The 19030-nt window shown below is 36.1% G+C and overlaps 1 protein-coding gene across 2 annotated transcripts in view; it reads right to left on the bottom strand.

Annotated features, from left to right (window-relative positions):
• THADA (THADA, armadillo repeat containing) overlaps positions 1-19030 on the bottom strand; it is a 353351-nt gene that overhangs the window by 295409 nt on the left and 38912 nt on the right. The window contains exons 17-21 of one of the 2 annotated variants that reach the window (XM_025354222.1): positions 18257-18467; positions 14106-14241; positions 13689-13825; positions 11129-11287; positions 9278-9435 (exon numbers count right to left, since the gene is read on the bottom strand). In XM_025354222.1, the coding sequence (XP_025210007.1) occupies positions 9278-9435; positions 11129-11287; positions 13689-13825; positions 14106-14241; positions 18257-18467 (801 nt within the window). Of the gene's footprint in view, positions 1-9277; positions 9436-11128; positions 11288-13688; positions 13826-13968; positions 14242-18256; positions 18468-19030 lie in introns of those variants that run through there. The other variant, XM_025354223.1, reaches the window with a different exon arrangement.

Raw genomic sequence — 19030 nt, forward strand, 5'->3', positions numbered from 1 at the left:
AAGTGACAAAAACTTCCTTAACATCATAAAGAATACCTACAAAAACCCAACAGGCAAACATCACAGGCAATAGTACAGGTTTTTTTGTTTTTTTAATCCTCTTTAAAATCAGGACAAGATAAGGATTCCTACTGTCACGACGTCTACTGAATTCTGTTCTGGAGCCCCTATCCAGCACACTAAAAGAAGAAGAAAAGTGTAAAAAATATGAAAGAGGCTGGGTGCGGTGGCTCACACCTATAATCCCTGCACTTTGGGAGGCTGAGGCTGGCGGACTGCCTGAGTTCAGGAGTTTGAGACCAGCCTGGGCAACACAGTAAAACCCCCGTCTCTACTAAAATACAAAATACTAGCCAGGAGTGGCAGCATGCGCCTGTAGTCCCAGCTACTCGGGAGGCTGAGGCAGGAGAACTGCTTGAATCCGGGAGGCAGAGGTTGCAGTGAGCCAAGATTGTGCTACTGCACTCCAGCCTGGGCAACAGAGCGAGACTCCACCTCAAAAAAAAAAAAAAAAGCTGGTTCCACATACACAAATCAATAAACATAATCCATCACATAAACAGAACTAATGACAAAAACCCCATGATTATCTCAATAGATGTAGAAAAGGCCTTCGATAAAATTCAACACCCCTTCATGCTAAAAACTCTCAATAAACTAGGTATTGATGGAACATATCTCAAAATAATAAGAGCTATTTATGACAAACCCACAGCCAATATCATACTGAATGGGCAAAAGCTGAAAACATTCCCTTTGAAAACCGGCACAAGACAAGTATGCCCTCTCTCACCACTCCTATTTAACATAGTATTGGAAGTTCTGGCCAGAGCAATCAGACAAGAGAAAGAAATAAAACCATAAAAACCGTAGACGAAAACCTAGGCAATACCATTCAGGACATAGGCATGGGCAAAGACTTCATGACTAAAACACCAAAAGCAATTGCAACAAAAGCCAAAATTGACAAATAGGATCTAATTAAAGAGCTTCTGCTCAGCAAAAGAAACTATCATCAGAGTGAACAGGCAACCTACAAAAGGGGAGAACATTTTTCCAATCTATCCATCTGACAAAGGTCTAATATCCAGAATCTACAAGGAACTTAAAAAAATTAACAAAAACAAACCACCTGATCAAAACGTGGGCAAAGGATATAAACAGACACTTCTCAAAAGAAGATATTTATGCAGCCAACAAATATATGAAAAAAAGCTCATCATTACCAGTCATTAGAGAAATGTGAATCAAAACCACAATGAGATACCATCTCACGCCAGTTAGAATGGTAATCATTAAAAAGTCTGGAAACGACAGATGCTGGAGAGGATGTGGAGACATAGAAACGCTTTTACACTGTTGGTGGGAGTGTAAATCAGTTCAACAATTGTGGCAGACAGTGTGGCGATTCCTCCAGGATCTAGAACCAGAAATAGTATTTGACCCAGCAATCCCACTACTGGGTAAATACCCAAAGGATTATAAATCATTCTACTATAAAGACACATGCACACATGTTTACTGCAGCACTATTTACAATAGCAAAGACTTGGAACCAACCCAAATACCCATCAATGATAGACTGGATAAAGAAAATGTGGCACATATATACCATGGAATACTATGCAGCCATAAAAAAAGAATGAGTTCATGTCCTTTGCAGGGACTTGGATGAAGCTGGAAGCCATCATCCTCAGCAAACTAACACAGGAACAGAAAATCAAACACTGCGTGTTCTCACTCGTAAGTGGGAGCTGAACAATGAGAACACACGGAGACAGGGAGGGGAACATCACACACCAGGGCCTGTCGGGGGGTGGAGGGCAAGGCGAGGGAGAGCATTTGGACAAATATCTAATGCATGTGGGGCTTAAAACCTAGAAGACAGGTTGATAGGTACAGCAAACCACTGTGGCACATGTATACCTATGTAACAAATCTGCAAGTTCAGCACATGTATCCCAGAACTTAAAGTAAAATAAAAATTTAAAACAAAAAACTCTCATTGTTTGAAGGTGACATTATGGACATACAATCTACAAATCATTCACAAATGATTAAAATAATGGAGTTTAATAATACGGATGAATATAAGACAAATATTTTAAAAGCAGTTGTATTTTTATAGCCCAGCAAGTTAAAGTTCAAAAACGTAATTTTTATAAAGATGCATTTACAGTAACATCAAAAATTAAAATGTACCTTGAAATAATTTAACAAAGACATGTAAACCCTTTTATGGAGAGAGATTTTTTTTATTTTTAAAAATTCTTTTTCATTGACAATTATCCATATTTATGGGGTACACAGTAACGTTTCAATACATATAATAAACAGTGATTAGAGTAATTGGCTTATCCATCATTTCAAACATTTATCATTTCTTTGTGTTAGGAACATTCAACATCCTGCTTCTAGCTATTTGGAATTATTAATATATACGTTATTGCTAACTATAGTCATCCTACTGTGGTGAAGAACGCTAGAGCTTATTGTCCTATCTAGCTGTAATTTTGTATCCTTTCACAACTCTACCTATCTCCACCCTCTCAACTACTCTTCCCAGCCTCTAGTATCCTCTGTTCTACCTTTTATTTCTTTGAGATCGACTTCTTTAACTTCCACATGTGTGAGAACATGCAGTGGTTAATTTTCTGTTTCTGGCTTATTTCACTTAACATGATGTCCTCCGCTTCCACCCATGCAGCTGCGAATGACAGTTATTTCATTCTTTATTATGGCTGAATAGTATTCCACTTTGTATATATACCACATTTCTTTATCCATTCATCTGTTGTTGGACACCCAGGTTGATTAGGTACCTTGTCTATTTTGAATAGCGCTGCAATAAACATGGGATTGCAACACTATTCAATCATGGGGTTGCAGCACTCTCTCTCTTCAATAGACTGATTTCCTTTCCTTTGGATAAATGCCCAGTAGTGGGATTGCTGGATCATATGGTATTTCTATGTGTAGTTTTTAGAGGAACCTCCATACTGTTCTCCATAGTAGCTATACTAGTTTACATTCCATTCAATAGTGTGTAAGAGTTCCCTTTTCTACACATTCTTGCCATCATTTGTTGTCTTTTTGGTAACAGCCATCCTAACTGGAATGAAATTATATCTCACTGTGGTTTTGATTTGCATTTCCCTGATTTGTGATGTTGAACATTTTTTCATATATTTGTTCATCATTTCTATGTTTCTGAGAAATGTCTGTTCGATCATTTGTCTTTTTTTTTTTTGCTGTTGAGATGTTTGAGGTCCCTATAAATTTTGGACATTAATCCTGTCAGATAAATAGTTTACAAATTTTTTCTCCCGTTCTGGAGTTTGTCTTTGGCTCTGCTGCTTCCTTTGCTGTGCAGAAGGGTTTCAGTTTGATATAATTCCATTTATTTTTTGTTGTCTATGCTTTTAAGGTCTTATTTATAAAAATGTTTTCCCAGGCCAGGCAGTGGCTCACACCTCCAATCCCAGCATTTTGAGAGTCCACGGCAAGCAGATCACCTGAGGTCAGGAGTTTGAGAACAGCCTGGCCAACATGGTGAAACTCCATCTCTACTAAAAAAATACAAAAATTAGCCAGGCAGGGTGGCACATACTTGTTTGTAATCCCAGCTACTCAGGAGGCTGAGGCAGGAGAATCGTTTGAAGCCGGGAGGCAGAGGTTCATTTGAACCTGAGACAGCGACACTGCACTCCAGCCTGGGTGACAATGCGAGACTCAAAAAAACAAAAAAGGAAAAGAAAAGAATCTTTTCCCAGATCAAAGTCCTGAATAAATACCACTATTCAAGTAGTTTTATAGTAGTCTTTACCATTTATTGTTTTGAGTCTTACATTTAGTTCTTTTATCCATTTTGAGTTGATTTCTGCTTTTTTTTTGTTGTTTTTTTTTTTTTGAGACCAAGTCTCGGTCTGCCACCAGGCTGGAGTGCAGTGGCGCAATCTCGGCTCACTGCAACCTCTGCCTCTTGGGTTCAAGCGATTCTCCTGCCTCAGCCTCCCGAGTGGCTGGGACTACAGGTGCATACCACATGCCCACCTAATTTCTGTATTGTTAATAGAGACGGGGTTTCACCATGTTGGCTAGGATGGTCTCGGTCTCTTGACCTCGTGATCCGCCCGCCTCAGCCTCCCAAAGTTCTGGGATTACAGGCATGACCCACCGCGCCCATTATGAGTTGATTTTTATATAGAGTCAGAGGTGGGTCTAGTTTCACCCTTCTGCACATAAAGAAAGCATACTCAGTTTTCCCAGCACCATTTATTGAAGAGACAGTCCTTTACCCAATGAGTGTTCTTGGAGTCTTTATCGAAAATCAGTTGGCTGTAGATACATTAATTTCTGGGTTCTCTATTCTTTTCCACTGGTCTATCTGTCTGTTTTTATGCCAGTACTACACTTTTTTTGTTGCTACAGGTTTGTAGTATATTTTGAAGTCTGGTAGTGTGTTACCTCCAACAAAATAATTTTTAATAACGTACATCTCAGGATTTTTATAAAGGAAATTAAGATCAAAATGTAAGAACAATACAGTGATTTCTGTTCTTAAAATTTAAAGCACAGAAATTTAAATTCTAATCATTTATCTTTTTAAAATTAGCATATCCTGCTCCTAACTTTTCATAAAAAGTGTATCTATAGGGAAAATTAACATGTTTTATGGACTTACAGGGTATAAATTTCCACAGGGGAAGAAGCTACATGCCATGTTTCCAGGCACCTATAATTCACCAACAGACTAATTAGGGGATCTAAATGCTCATCTAAAGCATAAAACCCATAAAAAATTTTAAATCTACCCTTTATCTAGAGAAGGCAAATTTTGAAATGTACTACGAATGCAAAGTAATTAAATACTCTTACTTATGAAAGGGAGCTAACACTAGAACCTACTTGACAGGATTATTGCGAGAAATAAGTAAGATTATGCATTTAAGTGTTTTTCAGAGACCTGGCAAAGAGTAGCAAATAAATGTCCACTTTATTTTTATTTTATACTACAAAGTAGTGAGACTTAATCCCTAAGCCTTAATTTGAATTCTGACTCTAAGACACAGCCACTTCTGATTTCACTTTGGTTAAATGGGATGTTTTACAAAAGTTTACACTCCAGTAAAACAGTTAATGTTTTAAACTGTACCTTCTCTCCTACAGTGATTTCTTACTAACTTTTGGGATTTCTTCAAAGCTCAAATACTGTTCTCCTACATGACAACAAAGGTAATAATTTTCTACCACTCAGATATCATCTTACCAGAATGTTTCTTTGCTTTCTAGCAAATTCTTAACCATGAGCTATGTTAACTGTTGCCCTGTAGTCTGGCTTTTTAAAATGAATTTCCGTCTGGTGTCCCCATTGTATTTCTAAGTCCTTTGAGGTTACAGAACCACATATTATGTACAACTTTATTTTCCCACGATATCCTCGTAGTAAGGCAGTCAATAAATAGGATGTGGTTACATGCACAACTTCATTTCAAAGCTTAAAAATGGGGAACTTGCATTGAGCGCAATTCAATGAAGTTATTTATAATTTCTAAAAAATAAACTTTGGCAAAAGAAAATACAAAAGGCAATTTCTTTAAGACTTGTGAATAAACATATATCCCGTTTGTAGTTCACTACAGAAAATCTAAAATAATAACAGAAGACACTACTGAGGGAATATATCAATGTAGTTAGCTCTGGGCATCATAAAAGTTACAACAGAATCTAACATAGAATTTTTAGGCCGGGCATGGTAGCTCATGCCTGTAATCTTAGCCCTTTGGGAGGCTAAGGTGGGAGGATCGCTTTAGTCCAGGAATTCAAAACCAGCCTGGCAACATGGTGAGATCCCGTCTCTACAAAAAATATAAAAATTAGCCAGAAGTGGTAGCACATACCTATAGTCCCAAATATTTGGGAGGCTTAAGCCCAGGAGGTTGAGGTTGCAGTGAGTCGAAATGGAACCACTGCACTCCAGCCTGGGCGCAGAATGGGACCCTGCTTCAAAAAAAAAATAAATAAATAAAATAAAAGAGAATGTTTTAAAATAGCAATTTCTATAATTAGCAATTTCTAATAGTTAGCAATCTTACTCGTGATTTCTGTGGCGATAATTACTGAAGGGGGAAAGCATGAATGAAAAATCTACCTGGTAGTTTCTTTTTAGGAATATTAGGGAAATACATATAAACTTAAGTTCATATAGTACTCCAGGTGGAGGAAGCTGTTTTAAAAAATCAGTAGGCACTGGGTATCAGATAGCCCATGAAAAGAGAACCAACAAAACGTAACAAGCAAAAGCTCTACATCAGCAAAACATCAAGTTTGAAAACTCCACACACATCAACCAGTCAGGAAGTTGTGAGATAAGGTTGTGTGTACTGCTTACTCTTGAAGGGTCTCCACTTACAACCCTCAAAGTTGGTTTTATCTCTGCCTCTTGTACAGGGACACTATGAAAGAATCTTTCATTATGTGATCACAGTGAAGGAGGAAAGTCAGACATGCCCCTGAGTGAACACATTTTCCTCCTGGAGAAACTGGTGAGAGCACACTGCTTCACATGAAGTGCTCTAGGGAATCAATTATTTGAGAAAAAGTTCAGTAGCAAATCATCTTACTGTCCTGATGCTTATGAAAATTTACCTGGATATGGGAAATACAGAAAATTAAATTTAAAGAAAAATTAAATGAGCAGCTCAAAACAAAGGCAGCAGTGTGCCATGTCAGAACACAGGCTGGCAAGGAGAAGAACTGGGTTCCTGTCCCAGAGCTGCCACAAACTAGCTTTGCAATCTTGGGCAAACCAGGTGACATCCAGGGTTCAGCTTCCTCTTGTCCAAGAAAGCTGGATAATATCATCTCTATGATCTTTCTAGCTCTAATGGTTTGTGAATACAACACTGAAAACTCAGAATTATAAATAAGCCCCATTTCTTCTCCCCACAGAGCAACAAAAAAATCCAAATTGTAATCTCCCTACCTGTTATAAACTATATTCCTATATGGGGGATTTAAGAGGCCACCCGTTTAAACAAGGAGCTGTAAAAAGAGGATGATGTTAAAGGGACTGTCATCTACATTCAAGTCATCAAATTTCAAAATAGAATAGAATTGTATTTTAGACTGTACAGAATGGCTTTCTTCATCCATTGAGAGAAAAGTAGATCACAGTTATTACTTTGAAGAATAAGAAATGTAAGTTCCACATTCTCCCCTGTAGCTAGGGTTGCATCCTGCCTGCAAGTCACTTCACTGCCTCCGTGTATTCAGGTCTGTGGCAGTCACATTCACCTAAGATCCGACTCTTAAACTCATAGTTTTGCCACTAGGCACAGCATATCTAGCTTTGCCAGGGCAACTATGCCCTTGGAAGGGTATACTTCAGGTGTGGCGCAGCCATTCCAATGTAAATGATGTTCTTCTCTGTCATTTGTATTTTTAACTCTTAAAGGTTTTAAACACACGTGAGTATATTTAATTATTATTAATTTAAAGGAAGTTCATGGGGCAAAATGTTATGTTTAAAAGCAGAAATCTTCCAGTAATGTAAATAACACTAATTTCTTGATGACTTTGGATTTTTATTGACTCCTAAACTGAGACATTTCTTTAGTTAAAGTCAGCAATATGAATAATCAAGTTTTTCACAGAGGGCGGGGTTTCACTGTTAGAATACTGCTATTACATATAAATTTCATCGCTCATTCAGTCATCAGTTTCTTCTCACACCTATGTATGTGGAGTTACCATGTGAATGGCAACATGGAAAAATGACTGGACCTCATTAGAATGGAAACTAATGTTTTACAGAAAAACAGTCAGGACCTTATTTTTTATTCAAGCAGTCACTGGAAGAATTCTTTGGTTTATAAGAACCTGTCTTTTTGTGATAATTATTGTTTCGGTTTGTTTTTCTTTTACAAACATCTCTTTTATTTTACATTAATTCCCAATTTTATCACGGTTGTCACACATAAATTAAATACGTAAGATTTGGGTGCTATGTAAAAGGTGTCAAGGCAAAACAACATTCATAGGAAGCTTTCAGGTCTTTCTCAGTTACAGTAAAAGCAAAATACATTTCCCTTAATTTGTTTTTTAAACACTACCCAACAAACTCAAAAAACTAAATGTTTTAACTTGTCCTTGGAAAGAGAAGTTGGGAAATCAAAGGCCTCTAGCACATGTTTACTTCTTAGCAAGACAGTGAACATCAGTGAAGTAATCATTAATCATAGCTGGATTCCTCAGCAAAGATGTTGGCATTAGCACTATAGCCAGTCACCAGCAATGACTGCAAGTAACTCTAGGACACTAACGCCTATTTGATTTGGAAAAGAATAAAGAACATAATGATGCCTGAAGTGTCTTGTGAGCCTTTGCCTTTCTTCATCTCAGGGCCTTGCAACATCACAAGCCCAGCTGTTAACCAGATGCATGCAACATAAGCAACAGAGTGTGAGAAAAAAAAGCGTTAGCATTATTTCCATGGAACTAGTCATGTGGTTATTATAGAAATAATCAGCATTAGCATACTACAATATTTGTTTTGTTCTTGAATTGTAACACCCTAGGGACAAAGTTGTCTTTATTTTTAAAAAGTTAAAAATGAAAGTACATGTTATATATCTTTGCTGAAAAATGGTGGGAAATGGATTTGTCAAAACCATATGGAAAGGAAGAGGGAATCAATTAAAAACAGAAATCTAATAAATCTAAAATATTTCCAAATGAAATGCTTGTGGTAAGCTAATTTCTTGTAAACACAGAACTCAAGTCACTTGAACAGTCCCAGATGGTGAACTAACTTTGTGGTCTTAAAACAAAAGTCAGCCAAAAAAACCAAGACTACAACTTTACTATCAATGCAGTGGGAAACATGAGATCCATAATCAACCAACATGTTACTTTTTTTTCTTTCCAAAATTTAAAGAGATTTGCAGAGTTTTACTAAACATACAATTTTAAGCTAAAGTTTAAGTCTGTGTATGTAAAATGGAGAAACAAAAATTAGAGATAATACTACAGTTAAAAGTGAGGTAAAATCTACAGTTATTTATACACCTTAGAAAAATATTTCCAAAAATGCCACAGTTTTGAAATATATTATAAAGTCTAACATTCTAAATTACCATGAACTTTCTTCAGTTGACATCTGTATGACTTTATTCAAGAAAAATTTTAAACCTTTTTTAAAGTTGGGTTATAAAAAAAGCTTGTGATTTATGGGTTGACCAGAAATTATACATGGTGGGATAAACATCTGCCTTACCTGCTCCACTGTCAATAATACATCAGAAGATTCTGGCACAGGCTGCATGGGCAGAAGCTGGCACAACGTGCCTAAAAGTAAAGCAACTTCCTTCATACTTCTCCAACAACATACCAGCACCATCTGCGCGGTTACATCACATGTTTTTACTTCTTTACCTTAAACAAAAAAAAACACAACTATTGCAACCTTGATTACTCACATCCCAGGTTTCTAAAAACAAGCTTATTCATAATTTCCCCACGAATAATCTGGTTGAACAAACCCAATTTGTCATGCTATATTTATTCAGAAGGAAAAAAGCTAACATTTGTCAAGCATGTGTTATGAGAAGAAATCATGCTAAGTTTTTTTTTTCTTTTTTGGAGACAGAATCTCGCTCTGTCACCCAGGCTGGGGTGCAGTAGCATGCTCACGGCTCACTGCAGCCATGACCTCCCAGGCTCAAGCAATCCTTCCACTTCAGCCTCCCGCATACAGGTATGCACCACCACACCCAGTTAATTTTAGCATTTTTTTGTAAAGACAGGGTTTCACCACATCACCTCCTGGACTAAAGCGATTCTCTCGCCTGGGTCTCCCAAAGTGCTGGGATTATAGACATGAGCCACTATGCCAGGTCCAGCATTTTAATTTATTATTTTCAAATTAAATTTTAAAATAAAACACAATACTGTTCCAAAACTTAAGTTTAATCTTTAATTTCCAAAGATTAAACAAACTCTGCCTCTCTGTCATAAAGTATGATATGGATGTCTATAATAAATATACTCCTTATTTATTTTGGTGAGGATGTCTGTTGCATTAGTAAAGGAGCAGAGTAAAACTTTTAAAATCAAAGGAAAATACAAATTATCTTTCAAAATATATTTAATTCCCGTGGCCAATAAGCTATAATTACCCTTATTTACTCTCTTATTCTAGTTTTAGGAGTATTTTGGTACTGACATTTTTTTAAAATCCAAGATGAACTATTATATTAAGTAAAAGAGCACACTAACAAAAAGGTACTTACAGGGTAATCTCATTTGTGTTTTTATTTAAAAAGCCCAATGCATTAAATGGGTAAGTGTACATACACATAAATATATAGAATAAGTATAAAATGATATATTGCACTAAAGAGGGAGGACATGGAATTGGAGAGGAAACCTAGGAGGAATTTAATTTGTTTTTAATTAATATTTACCTCTGTTGTTTGAAACTATTACAATAGGCTATAATTACATTTATATTTTATTTTGTGTAATTTAAAAATGTAAGTGTGGAGATAATTTTTTGCAAGACAATATCCCCACCTAGTGGAGAATGTAGAATATGTAATACATCACTAAGAAATTGCTGCTTCTGATGACGTTTTATAGCACTACAGAAAATTTAGTAACAACTAATGATCAAACAAGATGTAAGAACTCGAATACTGGAGGCTTGATACAACAAAACAGCTCCCATTTTACTAATAAGGTTTGTTTCCTTTAAAAGCCTGCTTGACTTGAAGAACTCCCACAGCAGACAATGAACCACATTGCTGGGAGAAGTTGACTGCTACCCAAACCCAGGTACATCATAGCACTGCTCTTACATCACCTGGGCTGTCAAGGCAGGTTTCACCACTCCAAGGCTTTTTGTTCTAACAGCTTGTACACTGCACAACAGCACCTAATAGTCTGGTAAAAGTCTTATAAATGCATTCCTAAACCCAAATCTTTCCCAAAACCAAATTTTTAAAAAACTTTATTTTCTAGAAATGTTCTGCACAGATTTGCAACCTCTAATTTACTATATAAAAAGGGCATTCTGTACATTTTACTTGTTAAACACGAATTACAGTATCCATTTCATACAAGTTACCTTTGATTTCTGTAGAAATATCAATATTCACCACACTGGCATTCAAGTCCTTCATATCAAAGCTATCATGTTCTTTCAATATTTTGGCTTGGTTAAAATAATCATTAGTATCTCGAGGCTGAATCTCATTCAGAATCATCTGTAAGCGGCTTGCTGACTCTGAGGGAAAGAAATTAGTGTACATGAAACCCCAGTAACACATCACATGTCAGATTTCTCTTGGGGATACTTAACCTCAAAAAATCTGTAATTTTCAATACTTAATAATCAGCTCTATTAGAAGGGACTCACAGGGTGGATAATATGAAAATTATTTATAGAGTTTTCATGATGCTTGAGTGTACTTTTAAAATATGGCAATTTAGACTGAAATGTAACAACAAAAAAAACTAACTGAAACTGTCCACAGGACAAAGGCTGCCATGTCATCTACACTGCTTTTCTTAGTGTTGTCTAAATATCTCAAATATGGTGCTAATCATGTCAAAGAAGTGCAATAAACTTCAATAAATTTAGTTTTAAGATGCTATTTCTCTATGAAGGAAAAATGAAGCAGGCAACAGAAAAGTAGAACAAAATCAGTATTTGATTTAAAATATAAATAAATAACAAAAAATAGGAGAGGCTATCTCCCTATCTATAATATAAGGTATCAAAGTTTAAAGATAGAAAGGTAAAAAAGACATTTTTAAAAACCCATCAACAACAAAAACAATCTTTTATAGGACAAGAATATCATAAAGACTCCACAACTTTGAAACACATTATGTAATATGATTTAATTATGATTTACAGTCTTCATATTACATTAAGTTTCATTTTTATTCCCTAAGCACTCACTGGATTAGGAAATGTAAGCTCCATGAATGCAACACTTTGTTCATTACTGAGTGACTAGTGCCTATAACAGAAACTGGCTCATGGCAGAGGTTCAGGAACATGAGTTGAAGGAATGAATGGATGGCTAGGTAGTAAGGAGTTAGGGTCAGATTTTCAAAACTAGCCATGGGAAATCATCTGAAATCAATTAATAAATCAAAGAACCGGTATTTATTGTACATCTATTATATTTACATCTATTATTTAGGTACTATGGGAAATACAAACACTCAAATTACTATCATGATGATTCAATCAACATCTTATGTTCCTTCCTGGAACAGCCATGAAAAACTAACAACGACCCCCAAAGAAACCCCCCACAGACCAAGAAAAGATGAGAATAAACTTGTAAGAATCCCATCCATTCAATTTTACAGCTTTCAGGGGAGACTTTTCTCAAGAAATTCAGAATGTATGGCAGATAACACAGGGAAGAAGAAGCAAAAATGAAGACAACCAGAGGTAAAAAGGCAGGCAGAATGAAGGAAAAGTCTGTGGGGCAAAGACAATTTTTGAGACCAACCAATACCTTAAAACTCTTCACTAATAAAGATAATGTTAGCATCCTCTGTAGGATCTACCCACAGTAGGGAACAGAAATATTCAAGATTTCTCATCCAGAATATATATGATGGGTACTTTGCTGACCCAAATATTAGCTATAAGACTCCATGTTCCTTATTCTTATGCACTGCTCAAGTAGAAAATCTAAAGCGTCAAAATTTGGTATTTAAGGCCGGCACAGTGGCTCAGTCCTGTAATCCCAATGCTTTGAGAGGCCAAGGCAGAAGCATTGCTTGAGGTCAGGAGTTCAAGAGCAGCCTGCACAACACAGGAAGATCCCATCTCTACCAAAAAAAAATAATAATAAAAAAATAATGTGGTATTTAGACTAACATCAGGCTAAATAAATGTGTCTTACTATCATGAACCATCACCAATCTTCTAACTCATTTTTAGGAAAGAACAAAGCCTAATATTCTCTATGCAAAACACGTAACTCCACATTACCTCAATTATCAGCCCAAGGTATTTCAGTGTATGATACAGTGCGTGTTTATGACACACTCAGGTTTTCTAATATAAGCCTCTCATTTCCACTCTAAAATACATTTACAAACTTTATTTCAACACAAAATATAAATATATTTCATGATTTTTCTGTGTATTAAAAGGAATACTCCATTTTAGTATAGTTTAAGTATCCCTTATCTGAAATGCTTAGGACCAAAAACGTCCCAAATTTATTTTTTTGAATATTGGAATATACGCATTGTACTTAATGGCTGAGTAGCCCTAATCTGAAAATCCAAAATCCAGATGCTCCAATAAGCATTTCTTTTGAGCATCCTATTGGTGTTCAAAAAGTTTCAAATTCTGGAGCATTTCATATCTCCAATTTTCAGATTTGGGATGCTCAACTTATATAGTATTATATAACTCAATTACCCTGGGGTAGGAGGTGCCTTGCTCATCTCCTGGTTTGGGATTTTTTTTTTTTTTTTGCTACTTTTTAATAGTTAAAACTATTGCTAAAAGGCAGAAATGCCAGAAATAATAATAATTATTTTCTCCTCAATTTAGCTTTATATCTCCCCAAAGAAATACTTAGAAAAAAAGAGGTAAAGACATAATAATCAAACTACAGCACTCTAGCCTGCCTTCTTCATTTGCTAACCTGAATCAGTGTCCATTGGTATGAGGCCTTCAGGGGATGAGCTCTGAATGACTGGAGATACCACAGTGGAAAGCCTGTAGGACATCAAAAGGAGCTTCTCTACCACAGGTCTCCACTCGCTCACCAACTGCAGGCTGCTGCAACAAGAACATTAGGGAAATTTATACTAAAAGCAAAAATCACATTTTAAAAATGAAAATTAGATAAAAGGAGTTGAATTTGTGTTTCAAAACTGTTCAATACATAAAATATGTGAGACATAAAAATACACGCAGATATGTATGTTTTTAAATCTGATTTTCAATTTTATTCAAAGCAATAGACTGCATCCCTTTCCCAGGATACATTCCAACAAGAGGTTAAAGCTCAGAAATGAATGGATTTCTGAGACAGGAAGGTAGCTATGGTAATCCTTACTTTAGAGATAACTTCTGCAAAGCTCCTGTTATACAGTGAACACGCCCATACATTGGAAATGATGCTGCTGCCTGAAGCAGAGAATTTTCAGCCTGATACACTTCTTCCTCAAGATTTTCCATCAAGCATCTGATAACTGGAAAAAGCAAACAAAATCAAAGTAATGTCAATTTTAAAACATTTGTAAATGTACGAACAGCAGAACAGTTCCCATTAATATGCCCAACTCAAATGAACTTTACACTAAAGTTTTTTTAATCAAAAAGAGATCTTTCAAGGTTATCCAACAGGGTTGCTCATTTCTAGTTAGGGCAGAACTCCGTGTCTTTCCCTAAACTGCCTGTATCCATTACAGCATTCACTCTTAGTCCTTCCTCCTAAACATCCTCTCACTAGGATATCAAACCCGAGGCTGATGTGGCATCTGCTCATTGGACAGCAGATGGCTTTCAAATTAAAAAAGAAAAAAAAGAACAGTTTTTTTGAAAAGTAATTCATATACCACAAAATTCATACATTTGAAGTATACAATAGTTTTTACTAGTCACATATGTACAACCATCACCATAATTAATTTTAGAACATTTTCACTGCCCTCCTGCCACCAAACCAAAAAAAAAGAAACTTACCCGTTAGCAGTCGCCGCTCTCCTTGCACCTCTACCCTTCTCCAGCCCTAGAGGATCACATATTGCATGATTCCATTTATATGATCCGTCCAGAGCAGGCAAATCTATAGACAGAAAATAAACTAGTGGTTGCCTAGTTTATTTTCTGTCTATAGATTTGCCTGCTCTGGACGGATCATATAAATGGAATCACGCAATATGTCATCTTTTGGAACTGGCTTCTTTCACTTAGCAAAATGTTTGCAAAGTTCATCCATGCTGCAGCATGTATCAATACTTCATTCCCTCCTATAGATGAGTAATAGTTCACCATATAGCAATACCACATGGACATATCACATTTTATTTATCCAATTATCTGTTGATACACATGGATTGTTCCCACTTTTTGGCTACTATGAATAATGCTGCTATAAACATTCTTGTACAAGTTTTTGTTTAGATGTATGTTTTCATTTCTCTTAGGTATATGCTTGTCGTGGACTACATGTTTGTGCTCCCTCCCCCACCCCAATATTGGTATGCTGAAGCCCTAATCCCCAACGTGATAATCGAAGATGGAGACCTTGGAAGGTAATTAGGTTTAGATTAAGTCATGAGATTAGGACCCTCATAATGGGATTAATGTCCTTATAAGAACAAAGACCAGAGCTTGCTCTCTCTTCCTGCCATGTGAGCACACAGCAACATGGCCATCTGAGAGTCAAAAAGAGGCCCCTTATCAGGAACTGGAAACTTGATCTTGGAATTCTCTGCCTCTAAAATTATGAGAATAATGGTCTCTGTTTAAGCCACTTAGTCTATGGTATTTTGTTATAGCAGCTCGAGCTAAGAGTAGAACTGCAGGGTCGCATGGTAACTCTATGTTTAGCCTTTTGAGGAACTGTCAGACTATTTTCCAAAGCAGATACAGCATTTTAAAATCCCACCAACAGTCTATGCGGGTTCCACTTTCTCCACATCCTCATCAACACTTGTCATCATCTATTTTTTAAATTATAGTCATCCTATGGGCTGTGAAGTGCTTCCTCACTGTGTTTTTGACTTGCATTTCTACAAAGGCTTTTGATGCTGAGCACTTTTTCATGTGCTTATTGTTCATGTGTATACCTTCTTTGGAAAAATATCTATTCAGATTCTTTGCCCATTTTTAAAATTTGGTTATGTCCTTTCATTAGCGAGTTGTAAAAGTTCTTTATATATACTAGACAAAAGTCCCTTATCAGACGTAGGATTTGCAAATATCCCATTTTTCAGGCTTTTTCAATGTCTTAATGGCATCCTTTCACATACAAGTTTTAAATTTTGATGAAGTCCAATTTATTTTTTGTTTCCTTTTGTGGCTTATACTTTGGAAGTCATGACTAACCACTGGTTAATTCAAGATCACAATGATTGACATCCATGTGTTCTTCTAAGAGTTTTATAGTTTTAGCTCTTATATTAGGTATTTGATATCTTGTGAGCTAATTTTTGTATATGGCGTAAGGTAGTGAATCTAATTTCATTCTCTTGCATGTACATGTCCAGTTATACCAGTATAACAGACGTCTCCCCTCATGCCTTGGAAGGAGAAGGTTATATTCCAAATACTAGATTTGTGTAAAAACAGCAAATCATTATCAGTCAGAATGTATTAAAACCTCCTAAAAATCAATAAGAAAAAGACAACCCTACAGAAAAACTGGACAAAGGACATCAAAAAGGCATTGCATTGAGGGGGAAAAGTAAATGGCTTATAAACATGGGAAAAAGTAATTATATTAGTAATCAGAAAAATGTAAGATGAAACCACAATTAAATAGTATTTTATATTACACAAAATTTTAAAATCTGACAACAGCAAATTATGGTGATGATGTGATGCAATACAAGTCTCAGAATTTGCTGGTAAAAGTGTAATTTAAAAGCCTACTTGGCATCATCTCATAAAGCTCAAGATGCACATACTTTGTGACCAAATTATTCCATTTGTTTACCACAAACTCTTAGGTATGTGCATTAGAAGATATATTAATATATAGGCTGAGTACCCCTTATCTGAAATGTTTGGGACAAGAAGAGTTCAGATTTTATATTTTTTCAGATTTTGGAATATCTGCACCATACTTTGAACACCCCAAATGTGAAAATCCGAAATTCAAAATGCTCCAATGTGCATTTCCTTTGAGTGTCATGTTGGTACTCAAAAAACTTTGAGTTTGGACTATTTCAGATGTTGGATTAGGGATGCTCAACCTATATGTAAAAGATCTATATGAGAATGTTTACATTGGCATTATTTATTTAGGAAAAAAAATCCATCAACAGGAGAACGGATTCATAAATTGTGGTAAATCTGTATAATATATACGGTAAGTACTACTGAGAAAATTCAGTGTCATGTAAAACTGAATAATATATAATACATATGCCAGAGGCAATATTATTAAAAAAAAAAAAAAGATAAAAATATAAAATACAGCTAGGATAAAGGAAAGGCTTCAAAGATATGGGTGTTATTGTATGACTACGGTAAGTGTGATCACCTAGCTTGTGAACAAAACTTGTGAACTTTTTACATATTATTTATATATATTACATGTATATATACTTAAGTCTTCTATATTTAAATATTCTTTGTATGTTTGAAATATCTCATAAAGTCCTAAAATGTCTTGAATTGAAAGTCTTTATGTGAGGCATGTACTCCCTATTCACCTCAATTGCAGTCCTCTTCCCACTGTCTCAATAGGGTCTCCTTTTAAATCCAGCCATGAAGCAATTCAAGTAGGCAAGTATCATCCTCCATGGTACTGTCATCTCTCTATCTCCAGATATCTGGCAACAATCCCATCAGAACTAACCATGGCCTCCTCTTTTCCTCCCATTACTAGTTCTCTTTTTTGTGGCTGTTTCTACCATCTTGGAAATAATCATTTTTAACTCTCTATATCTGATCTCCCTTTTCCTATTTTTTTAAAAAAAAATCCTTATCTGTCCTTATTTCTAGTACAATTCCAAAATGAAGACTGACTCGCATAAAATTAAGTACATGAATCCCCAATAAATATTTGTGGAAAATCACTAGATCTGAACAATCTCAGACCATAAGTTTTGGAACTGGCTATCTGGGAAGAGAGAAAGACAGGGGTATGACAGTCAATTAAAACATAAACCCTGACAGACAAAGGAACTCTGCCTATATAGAAACAATAAAGATGGTCTGTCTCTAGTCACAGTATAATTTATGCAGGAAAAAAAGCAAACTTTTGGTGGAGAAAGAGGTCATTCTCATTAAAAAGAATTTTATTAATAAATATTTGTATATGTGCTTATTCAACATAAATCTTCTGTTTAGAAAAAAGTATTATAGCTGAGTAAACTGTTCATTTGCATAATAAGAACCCACAGTGCTCTTATATGCTGATAAACTTTTAAATAAAAAGTCACGGAGTATATGTTTAACCATTAAATATTCTAGCCAAATGAATACTGACAGAGTAAGATACCGGTTTTGATAAGAGCAAACATCAATACAAACCCATTAATGTGTTCCTTTCCACCACAGTAGCTGGTCTATCTCCATCACCACATGCAACTTGCTGAGTTAAGTAGGCAGACAAGGATGACGGTAGAGCATCCTGCCAGATTAAGAAGTTCAGCAGGTAGGAAGCTGTCACACAGTCGTATGGTTTGGTGCTTGTGCTGAGCGCCAATGCTGCCTGAAATAAGCCTTGCAGTTTCTCTGAATCCTAGAATAAAGCACAGACTCAGTAACTGTCAAATTAAAGATTTCTTTAATTTAAAAAAATAGTAAATTATTTAAAACACAGCCTGGTGCTGGGTACAGTGGCTCAAGCCTGCAGTCCCAGCTACTCAAGAGGCTGATGGAGGAGGATTACTTGAGGTCAGGAGCTCAAGATCAGCCAAGACAACATAGTGAGACCCCATCTCAAAAAAACAAAACAACACAGGCTGGGTGCAGTGGCTCATATCTGTGACCCCATCACTTTGGAAGGCCAAGATGCGAGGATCGCTTGAGGTTAGAAGTCTTGAGACCAGCCTGGGTAGCACAGTGAGACAAAAAACTTACTCTACAAAAACTCTACAAAAAAACTTAAAAATTAACTGTGTGTAGTGGTGCACACCTGTAGTCCCAGCAAGTCAAGAGGTTGAGAGGGGAAGATCACTTGAGCTCAGGAGTTCATGGCTACAATGAGCTATGACTGCACCACTGCACTCCAGCCTAGGCAATAGAGCGAAACTCTGTCTCTATGAAAAAAAAAAAAAACGGCCGGGCGCGGTGGCTCAAGCC

Source organism: Theropithecus gelada, chromosome 13 (genome assembly GCF_003255815.1).
Source record: "Theropithecus gelada isolate Dixy chromosome 13, Tgel_1.0, whole genome shotgun sequence".
Classification (NCBI taxonomy): domain Eukaryota; kingdom Metazoa; phylum Chordata; class Mammalia; order Primates; family Cercopithecidae; genus Theropithecus; species Theropithecus gelada.